The sequence below is a fragment of the Haliotis rufescens genome, unplaced genomic scaffold (assembly GCF_023055435.1).
Source record: "Haliotis rufescens isolate VD_foot unplaced genomic scaffold, xgHalRufe1.0.p SCAF_66, whole genome shotgun sequence".
NCBI lineage: Eukaryota > Metazoa > Mollusca > Gastropoda > Lepetellida > Haliotidae > Haliotis > Haliotis rufescens.
Genome location: NW_025964357.1, coordinates 2,052,615 through 2,070,211, shown reverse-complemented (window position 1 = coordinate 2,070,211; position 17,597 = coordinate 2,052,615). Strand labels below are relative to the sequence as shown.

The following is a 17,597-nucleotide window of genomic DNA, read 5'->3' as shown; positions in this document are numbered from 1 at the left end:
TCTGCTTGGTGCTATCGTGAACTGAAACGCTATTTGATCAAGATGTAAGCAATTAAAGATGAAAGGAGATTTATTGGCAATCGCAAGAGATAATGCGAGAGTGGCCGAGAATCTCGCCTCTCGTCACGCACTGGCTTTTTGGGTCCGCGATGTCAGAGGAGCGGAACCAGGGGCCGTAACTCTTGTTGACTATAATGTCACAGAAAGTGTCCATCATAATGAGTTCGTTTCGGGAATTACGCAGCGTGTGGCATACATATTTTGAAGCAGCGACTGCATAATTAATTTTGTCAAGAAAAATAATTAAAAATCTGAATGACTTTGCTATTATTTAGAAATGATTCGCACAGAGTTTGTGGGAGGGGCGCCCGCATATCGTCAACAATACCTGGATGTCAGTGCGCTCATTTGTCTCATTTGTGTGTAATACCCAACAAGGGTGACAAATGTTGCTATAACGGACTTTGTGTGTTGAGACAATGGCATGATTAGATGGCAGGGACATGTATTGATAGAAACTTGTCATCTGAATGTTTTGAAGTGCTTCCCACTTAGACACGATTAAGGAGCAGGATCGTCCCCGAGGTTGACCAAGCTGTTTCTCTCCCAATACAACTCTCCTTCCTTTCACGTCGAAACTGGTTCAAGCCAATATTGCTTATGATGCTTTTTGTTGAATGTTATATGTTTGGTAGTTTTGTATTTTGGTATGATATATTCTACACTGTGCAGATCTCGCTCAAGGGAGTAAAATACCGTTATGTGTTAATAATTTATTTATTATTCTTAACATGTAAATGATATGGAGTATAACGCAATAGGATATATCAGTTATAGCAAGCCAATTCTGATTCGAAATGAACAGGTCAAAAGCGAATTACGGTTAAAAGGAACTGCTCTTTTAGATCCATTTCAGTTCGGCACATCATTTGTTTCCTTGATAGGTGTGATACATTAAGGTATTCTGAGTTGAACGAGATCTGTAAATGTGTTTTTGTAATGCAATGTAGTGAAATTGACATTGTTAGCTAGTGCAATGTATATGTACTCCCGTCATCCCGTTTGAGTGGCATGACCCCGCATGCGGTGTATCGTGTTGCAGCCAGTGTGACCCCAGCCGCCTCCTCCTCACCATCAAACAACAACAATAACACCACTACCAACAACAACAACATCAACAACAATAACCCCTCCCCACCCTCCAAGCCCGGGACTCCAAACAATTCTGGGAACACGACTTTTACCGAGCTCAAACCGGTACCCACGGTAGCTCCCATCAGTCAGACTTATGCACCGCTCCCGCCCATTGGACAAACCTTCTCAAGTAAGCGTCGCTTGTTGTTACAGCTCGTTTTATTGGTTGATATTGTGCACGCCATTTTGTATGTATATGTAGATATGTATTTATGTATACTCTCGTCACGTTTTGGTATGTTGCATGAATAAGCATGTGATTTGTTGTACAGGGTTAATGCACGACAATCTATATTATTTTTCCTGTTACGACATGTCTTTCAAAGGGAATCCTGAAATAATGAACTCTGTTTTGTTTATCGGGGATGATACTCACAGAGGCCGACTATTATTTCAGCCCCTGACACGCATAATTCGTAGTGGTCACGCCACGGGGTGATCGGTTGTTGATAACTGTAACCAACCTGTCATTTAGCAGTCAGTTGTTCCCCTGCCAGGTAATCTGGTACAACGGAGTCACCACGCCTTCTCATCTCATTCCAAACAAACACTAATCTGATCCATTTCGACACCATTTCTGGTGAACGGGAATCAATGACATCAACATTGCTCACTTGCCAAGAAATGGTTGATTGTTACATGTCTTAATTGCTAACTTATCATTATCAGTATATCTGACGGCGCCGCACACTTGTCAAATAGTAACACAGAATTAATAGCTCTTTGACATCGGGCTGTCTTGGCAGCCAACGTTTATGTACAACACGTCCATGTCCTCACATAGCTAACAGCTCCTATGAAATGTTTTTACGTTGCTTGTCTGTCCATATTCCAATCTTTTGTTTGAACACCTATAGGGGAGTTCTGTAAAGGGAGATAATTCTCCATTACCCCGTACATCTGGCATAAAGGCGCCGTACTGTTCACAGTACCACTTTCAATTTACAGCGAAATTTATGGTTCGATTTTCAAAAACGTATTCTAACTCCTTCTCAGGTTACATCAGGTTCTCACTTAAACCCCTCTTTATCACCAGAATCGCAATTAATTATTCTATAGAGTGACGACATCGCACGTGCACACACATGTCGGGGCGCACCAGGGGGTGCTGAACCAGGCAGCGATCTGCAGTCTAGTATATAGGACTTTTCACACTTCAGGCCTATTTCACCCTGAACCCATTTTTATTTTTAAGTAATTTTAAAAAAATAAGAATCAGGCTTAAAATCAATTTACAACTGAAAAGGCCTTTCATACTGTACCCAGTTAAAAGATTTTCACTTGAGTACTTGAAATCAGTTTCAATCCTGTGCTGCCTCGTGTAATGACCTTTCGAGTAAGGAAATTAGTAACATTTGTCAAATAAAGAATGCAATCTACATTATTTCGCTGTTAAATATTAAAAAGACTTGTTTCTTTCTGGATTTAATGTCAGAAAGCCCTCCAAAAAGAGTAGCTTATACAGACTCACATCAGTGTTATGTATATTTCACTATGGAAGGTATTTCGATCTGAATGTAATCAATTACTTATCGGAAGGACTTATCCTTGTCGGTAGCTACACAATGATACATTTGCCTGAGGCTGTTAGTCCTACAGTCAGTCATTGGCATACATTATTCAGTGATGTAACTAGGGCATTGCCAGTATCAATAAATGCTACAAGAGTTTATGGATCACATACTCTTTGGGGGAAGTGTTTGGTCTTCACTCCATTGTTTTCCTAACGACCCCCTATGTAGGTCAATCCCTTTATGTACTTTGATCTATTCTCTCGCATCTCCTACGTACGACCAGCACGTCTATTACACTCCGAGTGTAAACTTGCACACTAACAATCTTCTCATCATCTGTTTTGTACTTTTCCTTACAAAGCTAAAGAGTGCATCTCACCATAACTTTTTGAATATTTAACATGTCATTCACTTTATTTTTTGTCCGAGTCCAACTAATTACGAGTACAGTTTTCTTAACTGTGGATGATGCTATGTAGGTTGGATGGTGTGCTAGGGGGATGCTATGTTGGTTGGATGGTGTGCTAGAGGGATGCTATGTAGGTTGGATGGTGTGCTAGAGGGATGCTATGTAGGTTGGATAGTGTGCTAGAGGGATGCTATGTAGGTTGGATGGTGTGCTAGAGGGATGCTATGTAGGTTGGATGGTGTGCTAGAGGGATGCTATGTAGGTTGGATGGTGTGCTAGAGGGATGCTATGTAGGTTGGATGGTGTGCTAGAGGGATGCTATGTTGGTTGGATGGTGTGCTAGAGGGATGCTATGTAGGTTGGATGGTGTGCTAGAGTGATGCTATGTAGGTTGGATGGTGTGCTAGAGGGATGCTATGTAGGTTGGATGGTGTGCTAGAGGGATGCTATGTAAGTTGGATGGTGTGCTAGAGGGATGCTATGTAGGTTGGATGGTGTGCTAGAGGGATGCTTTGTAGGTTGAATGGTGTGCTAGAGGGATGCTATGTAGGTTGGATGGTGTGCTAGAGGGATGCTATGTAGGTTGGATGGTGTGCTAGAGGGATGCTATGTAGGTTGGATGGTGTGCTAGAGGGATGCTTTGTAGGTTGTATGGTGTGCTAGAGGGATGCTATGTAGGTTGAAATGGTGTGCAAGTCATTTTGTATTTCAATCACATAATCATTTCGAAATCACTTTTGGTTCATGACATTCGTTAGTGATACTGAATGCAATGACATGAGCTTACAACCATGTTTCCGTCTTTCCCGAACAATGTAACGTCAAAGTATATCTCTATAACCTGGAGACGATCTCTTAAGCTCTTGTGTCAGATCAATTTTTCATCGTTTTGAAATTGAACCAATAGCTTGAAAAATGTTGATGGAGCTTGAGATACCTTAAAATCTATAAAGTGCAACATGTAATTGAAGAGTTGTAGTTGATGTGATGGTAGCGTTGTGCATCAGCTAATCGCTTGTTTGACTTTCAGCACCAGCAATAAGCTACAGCACTGCGACATACACAGGCCAGGCAGGTGTCAACAGCTCGGTACCTCTTGTTCTACCCCAAGTACCCGGAGGAATATATCAGACCGGGAATGTCCCTGGTACGTAGCTCACCTTCCGCAGAAACTTGTTTTCAAGCCACAGACATGCCAACATGCCAAACACAGTAGTCAGCATTGCGTCGGTCCATGTGGTACAGATATTGTCCTCTCAAGTTGATCCGAACATTTAAGACTGGCGTGAAATACAGGTTTGAACTAAGGCTTAAATATTGTGATATAAGGAGATAGTATTAAGAGCGAGTTTCTGGCATACGTATGTTCTGGCTGTGTTGGAGTTAGCGATTGTGGATCATCATATCACGGGGATAGGTTACCCTTGTGTGCTGAGTTGAACATAAAATCGTTGTCTCGTCTGTTGAAGTGAGAAGGTCATGGCCACTGAATGAAAATCAAATTTTGTTTTATTCCTGAGAGTGCTTGAAAGGCTTTTAGTGTCGCGGTTTACAAACAAAATTAATCATTTTAAGGTATTTGTTCGAACTTTCAAGAACCAGACATGATACAATTACATGTGTATTCTATTTGTCAACCAATCACAATATGACACAGTTCAAAGCCGACTCTCAAACAACAAATCAAACACGGTCTTTCTCCGTAGCTCAAACACGACATTATGGTCCAGCCCATAGGGAAAAAATCTAAGGCTTTCCGTGCCTTAATCGTATAACCTTCAGCACAACGCGCTCAATTCCTCGTCAGCAATTAGATGGAATCATGTATTGAATTAGAAGCCCATTGCCCATGCTTGCTCGCAACAGAGAGGCTACCCAAATGAGGCTTAAGCATGCAGCCCCCAGGATATTACAGGATTGAGATTAAGTCGAGGACAGTCGGCCATTGTTACTTCAGCATCGGTCGCGCGATCGTCTCAAATTGGTCGGACGGATGCCCTTGATTGCTGTTTGCGAGGCCCCTTTCTGATTGCCATTATTGGCACCATGATTATGTGCATGTGATTGTTATCAACTGTATCAAATGGGCATGATATCAGCCGACACGTGTCCCGGGCGAGTGTCGTGTGTTCATTGCTTAACGCAACAATATTTTGTTCAAGGATCTGTACTCAGCAATGAGTGTGAAAACCTTAATATGAAACAGGGCGGGTATTAGTGCATTAACTATTGGTTTAAACATATGTTATTCACAATAGTGAAACGGACTTAAGTACAAGTTGTCCGGTTTGCAAACACCCTCCTTCACAATAACTATTCTATGCGAGTATGAAATGTGCTACATTTAAATCAGCAGCGCGTTGTGCCATAAGGTAGGTCAATATGACACCGGTTCATCACCCACACCATACCCCCACACCATACCCCCATTCTGGCTCGTAGTCACCCACCTCAGAGCCGCTCCCCCCAGAGCTTGACACGGTGGGAATCATGTGAGCTACAATATTGGGATATAACTAATCACATGGCAGACAATTTTATTAACATTTGCCTTGTTTTCTGTAACCCATCAAACAAATTGCTTGCCTGGCTTGTAATGCCCGCCCCACTACTGATAGCTGGGCAATAAAGTGCAAGAGAGCTGTACTAAATTGATGCTGGATCTCGCATAATGTCAGTAAATCTCGGCCAAGTCTCGCTCAGGCCTATTGGGATACTCCGCAATAGGCAGGGCCTGTGAGTCTTGCTAATGCAATTACCAGACAATTGGATAAATTGCTTGTAATCATAACGGGGAACGATCCTGTTATTTCCCCACTGAGGGACTGCGGGCGATTGAGATCCCGATTCTGCATGATGTATGTCTTTATCAAAACCCTCAAATAGATCGTCAAAGATGCTTCCAATCGCCGCTTTAGCTATTAAAGTTGAGTGATTCTCGTGTACCGTTACTCCTAGTAACATCCAAGTCGATTTAGATCGACTGAAGTTACGGAGTAATTCAGTCTAATGCACTCGGCTCCCAAGGGCCCCCCCATCACCTCACTCAGCATCCGCACAACGCTGAAACTCGCCAGCAGCCCCACCCTCCTCGTTTGCCTGCGACATTAGTCGCCAATTTACCCTAAAAGAGTTCTCAACTTGAATGAGACACAAAATCAGTTGCAAATGAAAAAAATATAATGAAAACGAATTGGAAATATTAAAGTTACATTTCTTCATGAATTGTAAATCTATTTCTTTTTGTGAAATGTTGCTGTATATAGTGATACACTGATCCATTCACTGGCCCCAAAATGCGCATCACCTTAAAAGTATAGTTTATCTAAATCAGGCAGTGGATCTTTTAAAAAATCCTTCCCCAGGTGCGGGTTAACCCTGTTGGGAGCTATGTCCCAACAACGAGTAGCGAAACGCGTGTTTTTCGTGCATGCCACGCTTGTAATGATTAATGGGTAGGGCGCCGAAGATCAACTTTGCTTGGTGTCAGTTTTCCTACTGACAAAATTCATACGGTGGTACTGTGCTCTGGAAAATTTAAATGTAAGCGATATCCTTGAAGCCGGACCTAAATTAGCCGATTGTTTTGTGATTAAAGTGTAAACGTTGTGGCACTAGCTAAAATAGTTATTGCACGGGGAATATGGAAAGCCAGATGAGAATTTATTGAAAAGTTGGGCGACAGCTGTAAAAGTGTTTAAAATGTCTCGCGAGATCTCGTTTAGCGCCTCGTTTGCAAGCTATGTGACGTCAGCCGGGACCCGCCATTCAAAAATGATTTTAGTTAAGATAATGCGCTACATGTGTGAATCGTTGCCGTCAGTATCATGTCTTAATCAAATAATATTCCATTTTAAGCGGTTAGCTAAAATGCTTAGAGTTAATCGTAATATATTTTCTATATTTCCGAAAGTGAAAACTGACATTTTCTTCTGCTCAAATTGCTGATTTTGAAATCGAGGCTCGAGCTGACCGGATGGCGTTTTGCGAGGAAGTGACCACTTGTCAGTGGCTACTTTATGGGATACATATGAACGCATTGGACGTGTAATAGCAGCGGCTTCTGCGACAGCCATTCGCCACAAGCCCGGGGGAGTAAACTGCTTGGATACGAAAATCTGCTTGACATGTCATGTCGCGATCGCTCTACTTAATAGCGGGGACCAGTCATTGTTACGGACAGCACCACTACAATAATTGGTCCCCCGAGAGCATCTCTAATTTCGGCGGCCTGTTAGTTTACAAATCTTTTCTCCTATTAATTAGCGAAGCAAGCTTGTCGCGTTGTTGCTGTATTCGCTCTAAATTGGGGACTCCATTAATTCGCGATAAAACGCGATTGTCTTAGGCTATCGGGACGCGTCGATCTCAAAAACACGTCGAAAAATAATGACATTGAAATAATATTATTTAGAGTGGTGGGGCTTGAATAGAGGAGGGAAATAGGCTTGATTGTTAAGGTTTTATCTAATTTCGCCTGTCAGTTGCCAATGAAATGCGAGCGGTGATGATCCGAAACCCAATCAGCGAACGGCCATAGGGAAGAAGCATTCAATTATCCCCCGTTCTCAATTTACCAAATTTCATTAAGAGAGATCTGTTGGCAAAATAAGCACTGCTATGTTTCTCCGACGAGCTTTCAACTGTCAACGAGGTAGAGTTGTTAGAAATAATAGTGTCGCGGGGCGAGAAACACCTAGCGGCCGAAAACATGATTTAAATGCTCTGGAAAACACTCGACCGATGGCGCTGTCATCCACTGCTCGTGTATGTATCGCGGCGAACCATCTGTTATTTTAACATGAAACAGAGATGACGTACCCTAAACCTGACGATTTTTTCGCGACGACAAATTATTCAATTATTGATTTTAGTTTGCATTCACCCCACGGGGCAATTGTTTTAATGTTTACGCACGACCCGCCATCTTGGATTTTGAGGCCATTGGAGCTGGCAACAGCAGGAGAGAAATTACGAAAAGTTGGATCGGTCGGGAAACGAAACAATGAGTGACTGAAACAATAACGATGAGATTTCAAACAAGTGATGAGCGATACGGTGTCATATGACGGTATAAAATATAATGGTATTGCCATTAATCGAGCCTGGAGACAAATATGCCCTCCGCCGTACACCAATCACACTGTAAATTGAGCCCACTCACACTGTTGCACTGCGTTTAGATGGACAAACAACTGTGATACGAGTTGGTAAAATATTATTTCAGAGAGTAACACGACACTCACTGAAACAAATATTATCGGTAAACGACAAAATGGAACCGCCATAAAGTATGAAAGGACGTTTTAATTCCCATGAATTGGAATTTAAAATACACCAATGCAAACCTTCGGGTCTTTTTAGTATTTTTTAAAGACATGAAAAAACACCAAATGCGGCCTACACATGTTGTATAATCTATTTCTTATCAGTTTGATTAGTGATGTTGTAACTGTTTTTAATGTGTGCGGATGTTTTATACAAATTTACCCGCCAATGTAATCCATGGAACTGGATTGACATACATGTAAGACATATGAAGGATTATAATACTTTGTGTCAGCTAAAATACGTAGCGGCGCAATTTGTATCCCGATATCGTTGTAATTAAAAGCTGCATTTCGAACTGGCGTTTAGCCTCAAATTGAAATAAGCCGAAGCAGCGAACTGCTCCAGAGTCGCCCTTGCGAACTGTGACGGACGCGGGACACCGCCCACTGAGGCACGGTACAGACGGGTGCCACCACTCATGACCGATGTTCTCAGATAGCAGTGAAACTGATGTGGTCACTGTGTCATGCAAAACACTGATGATGTTGGTGTGGTCACTGTATCATGCAAAACACTGATGGTGTTGGTGTGTTCCCTGTGCCCACAGACACTGATGGTGTTTGTGTGTTCCCTGTGCCCACAGACACTGATGGTGTTGAAGTGTTCCCTGTGCCCACAGACACTGACGGTGTTGAAGTGTTCCCTGTGCCCACAGACACTGATGGTGTTGAAGTGTTCCCTGTGCCCACAGACACTGATGGTGTTGAAGTGTTCCCTGTGCCCACAGACACTGATTGTGTTAAAGTGTTCCCTGTGCCCACAGACACTGATGGTGTTGAAGTGTTCCCTGTGCCCACAGACACTGATGGTGTTGAAGTGTTCCCTGTGCCCACAGACACTGATGGTGTTGGTGTGTTCCCTGTGCCCACAGACACTGATGGTGTTGAAGTGACCCCTGTGCCCACAGACACTGATGGTGTTGAAGTGTTCCCTGTGCCCACAGACACTGATGGTGTTGGTGTGTTCCCTGTGCCCACAGGCACTGATGGTGTTGAAGTGTTCCCTGTGCCCACAGACACTGATGGTGTTGGTGTGTTCCCTGTGCCCACAGACACTGATGGTGTTGGTGTGTTCCCTGTGCCCACAGACACTGATGGTGTTGAAGTGTTCCCTGTGCCCACAGACACTGATGGTGTTGGTGTGTTCCCTGTGCCCACAGACACTGATGGTGTTGAAGTGTTCCCTGTGCCCACAGACACTGATTGTGTTTGTGTGTTCCCTGTGCCCACAGACACTGATTGTGTTGATGTTTATTTTGCAGCTGCTGAATATTCCACGTACAACTCCACCCCCTACACCCAGTACAGCGCTGGCCCCTACACCGACCCCTCGTGGGCAATGAGATACGGAACTCCCAGTGGTTTATTAAGTGAGTAAACTTTTCACAGAGACATTGTATTGGTGTAACAAAAAGAATTAATTCATGTGTAATTACTGTAAAAATGTCATCCGATACTGCCACAACTGTGTTCTTTAAATTGTTCCAAATCGTAATATTTTTAATTTATTATTATGATTTTTATTATTAATCTTATCAGTGTCATATGCTTGTTTAGTTAATGTATTTATAAACACATCATATCAACCTTCGAACCTGCTTGCAAAGTCATTTCCTAAATTACAGACACGCCGTATTATTATCCACACAGTGTCCGAAGCGACCCCCCAACAACAGCCACACCAAGCAAAACCTAGAGACATGAGTCTGGAAGAGCTACGACATAAAGCACGCAATCACGCGGCAGCTGTCTTCGCAGCCCAAACCACCTACTGATTGGCTGAAAATCAACAACACGCATTTTCATTGGCTGGTGGATTTTCAAATGTGTAATAGCGCGGGTGATTGAACCATGTATTCTCTTCACCTTGTCATAATGCTGGGCGACAGCACGTGACTGCTGGCACTGATTGCACGGATGAAAGAGACACTTCTTCAAGTGACATTATCTTCAGAAGAATTCCTGGTTTGGATGAAGAGTTCACGTGACCTGACTGGCCAAGGGACTTAATTCATCAGTGTGTCCAACATGTGCCGAGATAATAGACTCCAGTGTGACGCATGGTCGGACGATGTGACGCCTGTGTTGATTGGTCGGAGTTGTGTCACGTGACTGATAATGAAGATCTAAGTCTGGTCTCAAATAACAAGATAGTCCCACATTCAGACTTATTGACTCATGAATTATGGTATTATAAGAGAATCTAGTTCTGATGTTATATTACGCCTATGTTATCAGAGATTATTTTACATCCATACCCATCAGAAAATATTTTAAGACATACTTGTTTGAATACTCAGTGTTACATCTGCTGTCTTGCCATAGAAATCTCCATAGAACTGTATTTTATTGAGATTTCCACATGTCAATGGTGTTTGATACTGAGATAGCTGATCCTGTGTGCTGCTTGTATACAAGGTACAGCTGTAGGTGTGGCAGCATGGTGGTGACGCCAGGGATGTCCAATATATAGTTGTCTCTTACGGAAATCTGTCCCACATGTGGTGCCATACAGATGACACTTGCCATCATCATGTTCATGTACATTTCCTCCAGCATAGATCCACCAGCGGGACGTGTCGACCAGTCCACCATCATACGTACTAATCAAAACGTTTGTTGTGTGCAATATTTATTAAACATTTCATTTGCCACACACATTATAGATTTCATGATATAGAGATATATGGGAGCCTAGACAAATAGATACTAGATGCATTGTGAAAATACAGCGAAGACCGTAGAGCGAATCACCAGTATTTATGGAGACGCATTCGGGACACAAAGTCAATCATTTTGAAGATAGTGACTTATAATTTCACAATTGTGAACCGAATGGGGCTCCATACGTTACTCCTTTGGGGCAGACACATATCTTCCCACATGAGGAGACGCCTTGCTCAAATATACAGTTGTGTGTTTGTTACGTAGAGCCAGAGAGCGCAGTGTATAACCATTTACGGTAACATCGAATCTAATGTGTAAAGTCTGTTTCAGAATTCTTACAGATATCGGGTAAAAGCTCTCGTTCATGTCAAACAAATTCTAGATTATTGAGGTATTATACTGTCAATCAAATGCGGCTATTCCGTGTGTATATTTTATTTGTAGATACAAGATAATTGTACAATTTATCATTCACGTTCATGTGAACACATATGACTGAGAATGCGTGAATGCTAACATAGCCATTACCGTTTTCGTTGTGTTTGTTAGTAAATCTTGCCATCAATGCCATTTTACCAGTTTTTTGTGTCAAAAATGGCATTTTTTTTATCTTGACGCATTATCACTGCATATGGTGTGGGGGTAAAGTAGTTAGAACACCCCTCCATATACATACATGGGGCCCGTGTCGGCCATTAAGTGCTCAAATTGCTTTCTGTATATAGCAAGTATTTCATTGTAGCTTTTATACGAAACAAAATTTTAAGCTCTCTGCATTATTTTACAGGTTTTAACCTTTTAAAAATAAAATATAATTTCCTGTATAATTTGTATTTATTTAAAGCTGTTAACAGTTAATTCGAAAATATAAATATTTACGGAATAAAGTTCCGCTTCTTTAAAGTATATCCAGGTTATTTATTTTATTTAGATCTGTAAAAGACTACCAGATTTTGATATCCACCTCCTTCTCACGCCATATATATCATTAAGTCATTATTCAGTTCAAATCATTTCTGTCATGTAATTCAATCGCTATGTCTAACGATCTGCTGAAAGTGTACGGTATCCACTGCTGATCTCGGTAAACAATTCTTTTTTCTTGGTCAAACTATTGTAAATTAAATTTTATATATATGTACCTTATTGAAATATCAAATACATACTTATTTGCACCTAACCTGCTCAATCAAATTCCAACAATCAAAACTGTTTCTGGTTGGAAATACACTTTCTTCCATGTTTGTTAATACTGTTGTCTCATTATGTTAATTTATCTAAATCATTACCCTCCTGAAATATATTGAGAAATATCAAATGTGCATAAAGATCTGAATCTCTTTTTAGCAAAATTTTCTTTTGCGTGAATTACACAAGAATAATTTAGAAACACGGAATTTATTAAGCTCATTATTTCGAACTGTACAGAATTATAAGTCTCTAATAATAATCTATACACGGACAGGCTTATAAACTATGCTGTGTACCTGATGACATTTACGCTTTCATCTCATGAGTTTAATGGAAATATGATCTTTACTTGTTCAAGTTTTGCTCAATACTCTTATATTGTTTTTTACGTTGTTGGGCCTTGTGTCTGACAGATCCGCCTGTTTCTGTGTTTGTGAACGGTACTCGAGGTAAAACAATAGTCTATTCTGTTTATGTATCTAAATCGTGTATATGTGTGAAACTCACATGAATAAATTGTCATATTATTCTTTTACAACGAGTTGATTGTATTTTGATTTCAGCATGAGGTGCGGAGCTTCAAGGTAAAAGATAGTCAGCACGTTAATGTGGAGTACTTCCTGTGATCAGCCAATACGTCCTACGTTGTGAACAGGCTAGTCAATCGTACGAACATTAACAATATAGAGAAAGCAGACAAGTTCCTTTATGAAAAACCGTATGTATACAACATACATGCCCACATGGTGTGATGTAATTTGTGGTACCTGCATTCTGTTGTGTTTCGCTTGAAACAGAATCGCTCGAACAACAATGACAGTTCCCGTTTAGGCTCAACAAAAACAAACATCTCGCTTCTTATCCATGTTAGATCAAAGCGAGGCGCAACATTCCGACACTGCTGATTGAGACTGACTGTTTATGACACGCGATGGAAAATACATGGCAACATGAACCAAGCTGTTAGCCAGAAGACAACAATTGTTATCTGTAGGGAAAGGAGGAATAGGAATAGAAGTGAAATTCGTTCTCGATCTGTTTAGATAACTTATCTGTTCAGGAACAGTTCTTACACAGTGAAAACTATACTTGTTTGTCACTGACACAACTGGAATTGGCCTTCTCGTTGATCTATGAAGAACTGCTACTTGAAGTATTATCAAGACCCATCTATGAGAGTGTTCAGTATGGATGTGTTATGTTTGTAAATGCTTGATTGGCAATTTCAATTTGATTTCCAATCTATAGATACATTTCATCCAAAAGTTAACAGCCATGCTATCGCATTGTTTATCGTAACTTTTACACAACTCAAGTTGGTGGATATTAGGAGTATCCGCCGTGTGCTCAGGACTGTATGACCACATCACGCATCGATGTCTCACAGCATGACATTTACTACAAATCACACACACACGTCTCGTATAGATTACCCACGGAATTACAACATTTAAATACCATGTAGTATGGCTACGTTTCTAACTGATATATATATATATATATATATGTGTGTGTGTGTGTGTATGTTCTGTAAAAAGTTAACGGTATCATACACCATCTTACGAAGCTGCCAAGCACGATTGACTGCACTCAGCAGTGTCAGACATACATGGCGGTATGTCTCAGTGAGAACTGCCCTAATAGCAATCAACAATAATCTCTTTGTAACTTATTGTGTTTGTTCAGGTAATCAACAGACTACAAGCCATTGTAAATGTATGTTCATAGATAGTTCCCAGTACCTCCTGTTCTTGTGAGAGTCCAGTGATGCGTTCATCGGTCGGGCAGGTTTGACATGTATGTCATCGTACCACTGAAGACGTGGGAAGTCGCTAATGATATCAATCACTGGTTTGCATAGCTAATATTTCATAATTTACAGGCGGTCATGATATAGCTGGAATATCGCTGACTCCGCCTTAAAACAACAAACAAACAATCCATTATGACCACCTTTCTTTTTGGTTCTACTGGAGTTCCTACAGTCGGAGAAAATGTAATTTAAGAATATACACGGAGAAATAATTCGGTGAATTAATGGAATAAAACTGATGACACACTTCCTACAGACCTAGATCTGTATGAGCGGGTACTACACACAGTGAACAAGCACCGCCTCGCTACACGCCTACATGTGCATGGCGCTTAATATCAGATAATATCACAATACAATACAATACAATACAATACAATACAATACAATATAGTTTATTAAAGTCTCACCATTTGTACAGCAGGTATAGGCATTCACTCCGGAATCCGAGCCTGTGTCCTTGTAGATAAACAAAGGGTCTTCTTGGTAATGTCCTGCCAGAATCTAGCGTTAATAACAAACTATCTTTCAACTGTTTGCTCGGCTTGGAGTATTGCTGCATAAGTTTACACCCTCGTGTTTGTCATGTAAATACTGTTTCATATACACTCCCTCATAATTCCCATGTGCTTGCTGCGAAAGGTGGCTTGTTATGAATGAGGCGTTTACTAGAACACCCGTTTTGAAAACTTGCGGATTGTACCACAAGGAGAGCATTGTAGGGGAGATGCTTGTCCAGGGCCCCTTCCACGACACAATCTCAGCTGAGGCTACCCTTAACCACCAAGGTTATATTTAAGGTTACCTTAGTTTGAAGTTACACCGGTTTCACAAAGCAACCTTAGCTCGATCTTAACTTGGTTCGCAAACCTTAGCGGTTAGGTTGCGATCATAAGGCTGTATGACATCGTCTTATGAAACCATTACTCGACATACTGCTAAAATGCAATCTTGAAGAACGGGATAAACAAGACGTCCACACGTTAGAGCAGTTCCCCCTCAACTACCAAAACAGGACTCCAATCGCGGAAAGAATATCAAGACAAACGCCACAACAGTTTATCATAATGATCCCCATGCATGTCTTCATAGTGTTCATTATCTTGAATATGGAATGACGAGAGGGATAATTCTCTAACGCGGGTAGCAATGCCGGTTGCATGTTCTACATGTATCACGATCGTCACTAATAAAATTAAATACAAATGTCGACTAAATCCTCTCTTACTCTTAATACCTTACAATTTTTTTACACTTCAGTTGTTAATTTTAATCAGCTATTAACACTACATTCACTGCCATTCCCGCCTGTTTAAGCCACATACTTCGTTTATGAATAAATGTATACCGTCTTCATTGGGGAAAACGTGTTCACTTTCAAAACAAGGTATGTCGCTTCACAGGGAGTTTTTCAATTAAATATAGTTAAATACTTAGGTACTTACATCACTTACGCTCAATGAGTCGTTTTCCATGCAACGTTTCATTACTTAGCTGGTTTGTGAATATACATGCCTCTGTACTTATGCCTGTGAGAGCGCAGTTGAAAATTTAGAGTACGCAGGTATATTAAAATTGATTCTAAATGCGATTCCCCCCGTCCGTTGGTGACATTGTAGAACACACATCAAATACTCATGTGTTAGACGGTATAATCTCCTGGTATAATACGAAAAAACTAATCACATTAAAAAAGAAAAGAAAATTAATATTTAATTATCTAACTAATTTTCAGTACATATGTGTAAACCATGGTACCCCGGAAATCATGAAAATATTCATTCGATGAGATAAAGAGTGGAAAATACAAATATCGTCTATATATTATTAATAAAATTTATTCTATAGAAATGTTATTTTCTTTCAGCTGAAGTCTTGATATACCATGTGATCGATTGATTATTAACCTTTAATTGAAGGATTAAATCTACTGAATTGTGTGCTAAGATAGTTTTTTCATGAAACTATATTTATTAACTTAAAATAAATTATTTACACTTAAAAATTGGATTGCACCAAAACATTAGAAACTTTATGAAAACAGGTTGAAAACAGTCGCTGAAACACTGCCAACTTAATATCCAAAACGGCTATGATACCCGTATCAAAATAAATCACAACCGAGTAACCAGTTCTTGTTCGTTTCATTCGTGCCACCATCAAACATGGGTGTGTACTTTCTTTTGCCCCGTAATATATTATAAGAAATACCCTTTCATACTTAGTGTATGAAACACCCCTTTATTTAACATAATACATTGAATAAACACATAAAAAATACTTAAGTGAGTTAATGTCTTTTTCTCGCAACTAAGCTTAAGGTTAACTTTATAAAGGTTGTTTCGTGAAATGGGAAGTCAACGTTAACGATGAGGAAGAGAATTTATGGATGTCAGCTCCTTTATTATGAGGAACACAGCGTTTCGGAGACTATGCTTACTCCTTTATCAGGTGAATACATTCTATGAGGCAGAGAACATATATCTGTACCTGTAAGAACAACAATCGTAAAAACATAGCGAGGAGGAAACTTAACAAGGGGGCCAACAGATAATTGGCGATGATGGGTGATTAGCAATGGACAATTGGAAGCCAACACTCAACAATAAATTAGCGCTAATAGTTGATAGCGATTTACAACTGGATTTATTTGATTTATTTTCTCGATATGAAACAATTTTACTGCAGAGGTTAAAATTAATATTCAGTATTTTAATATTTTCAATAATTTCTGCTGTCCGTATATTTAAATATCATTCTGGCGTCTTTTGAGGAAGTATACACTCTCCAAAAAAAGAAACGCACAAGTAGATTTTTAGTAAATTTATTGCATCTAATAAAGTCGATATATTTAATTTGATATCATAGATACAAATATGAATTTTTGGAGTTCGATAGTCACATGGTGTCGTTGAACAAAGGCATTGAAGGTGAGGTGAAATGGGGTTTAACGTCGCGTCCAAGATTATTGCACTTATATAGCGACGTGCATGCACGTGTGTGTCTGTGTGTGTGTGGCTGCTTGTACTAGTCCGGACTGATGCCGATTTATAGTGCTAGCACACTGAGATACCATGCCGAAGTTTAACATGAATACCCCACTCAGACACAGTATACTGACTCCGAGCCGACCAGTCCTTGTTTTAGTCCCTTAATGCCGAGCGCCAGACAGGATAACAACAAGTAACATCTTTTAACGTCTTTTGGTATGACGCGGCCGGGGATCGAACCTCGAACCTTCCGCTCTCTGGGCGGACGCTCTACCACTAGACCACGGAGGCGGTCCAAAGGCATTGAAAACTCTTCATTGTCATGTCACATAAGGCCACAAGGTGGCGCTGAACTCAGTATCTCGAGTGACCGCCCCGGGCAGCAATCACGGCTCTGCATCTCCTCGGCACTGACTGGATAAGTGTACGAATTCTGTCCTGCGGAATTCTGCCCCATTCTGCTTGTGACGCGTTGGTCAGTTGTGGGAG

The 17,597-nt window shown here is 40.7% G+C and overlaps 1 protein-coding gene across 15 annotated transcripts in view; it reads left to right on the top strand.

Annotated features, from left to right (window-relative positions):
- The window catches only part of LOC124113711 (paired box protein Pax-2a-like), a 95,987-nt gene extending 83,147 nt beyond the window's left edge, over positions 1 to 12,840 (top strand). For 14 of the 15 annotated variants that reach the window (XM_048387122.1, XM_048387123.1, XM_048387120.1 and 11 more), the window contains 4 exons: positions 1,103 to 1,324; positions 4,148 to 4,264; positions 9,710 to 9,817; positions 10,098 to 12,840. In XM_048387122.1, coding sequence (XP_048243079.1) covers positions 1,103 to 1,324; positions 4,148 to 4,264; positions 9,710 to 9,817; positions 10,098 to 10,222 — 572 coding nt within the window. In that variant the 3' untranslated portion in view covers positions 10,223 to 12,840. Of the gene's footprint in view, positions 1 to 1,102; positions 1,325 to 4,147; positions 4,265 to 9,709; positions 9,818 to 10,072 lie in introns of all 15 variants that reach the window. The other variant, XM_048387121.1, reaches the window with a different exon arrangement.
- The last annotated feature ends 4,757 nt before the right edge of the window (positions 12,841 to 17,597 follow it).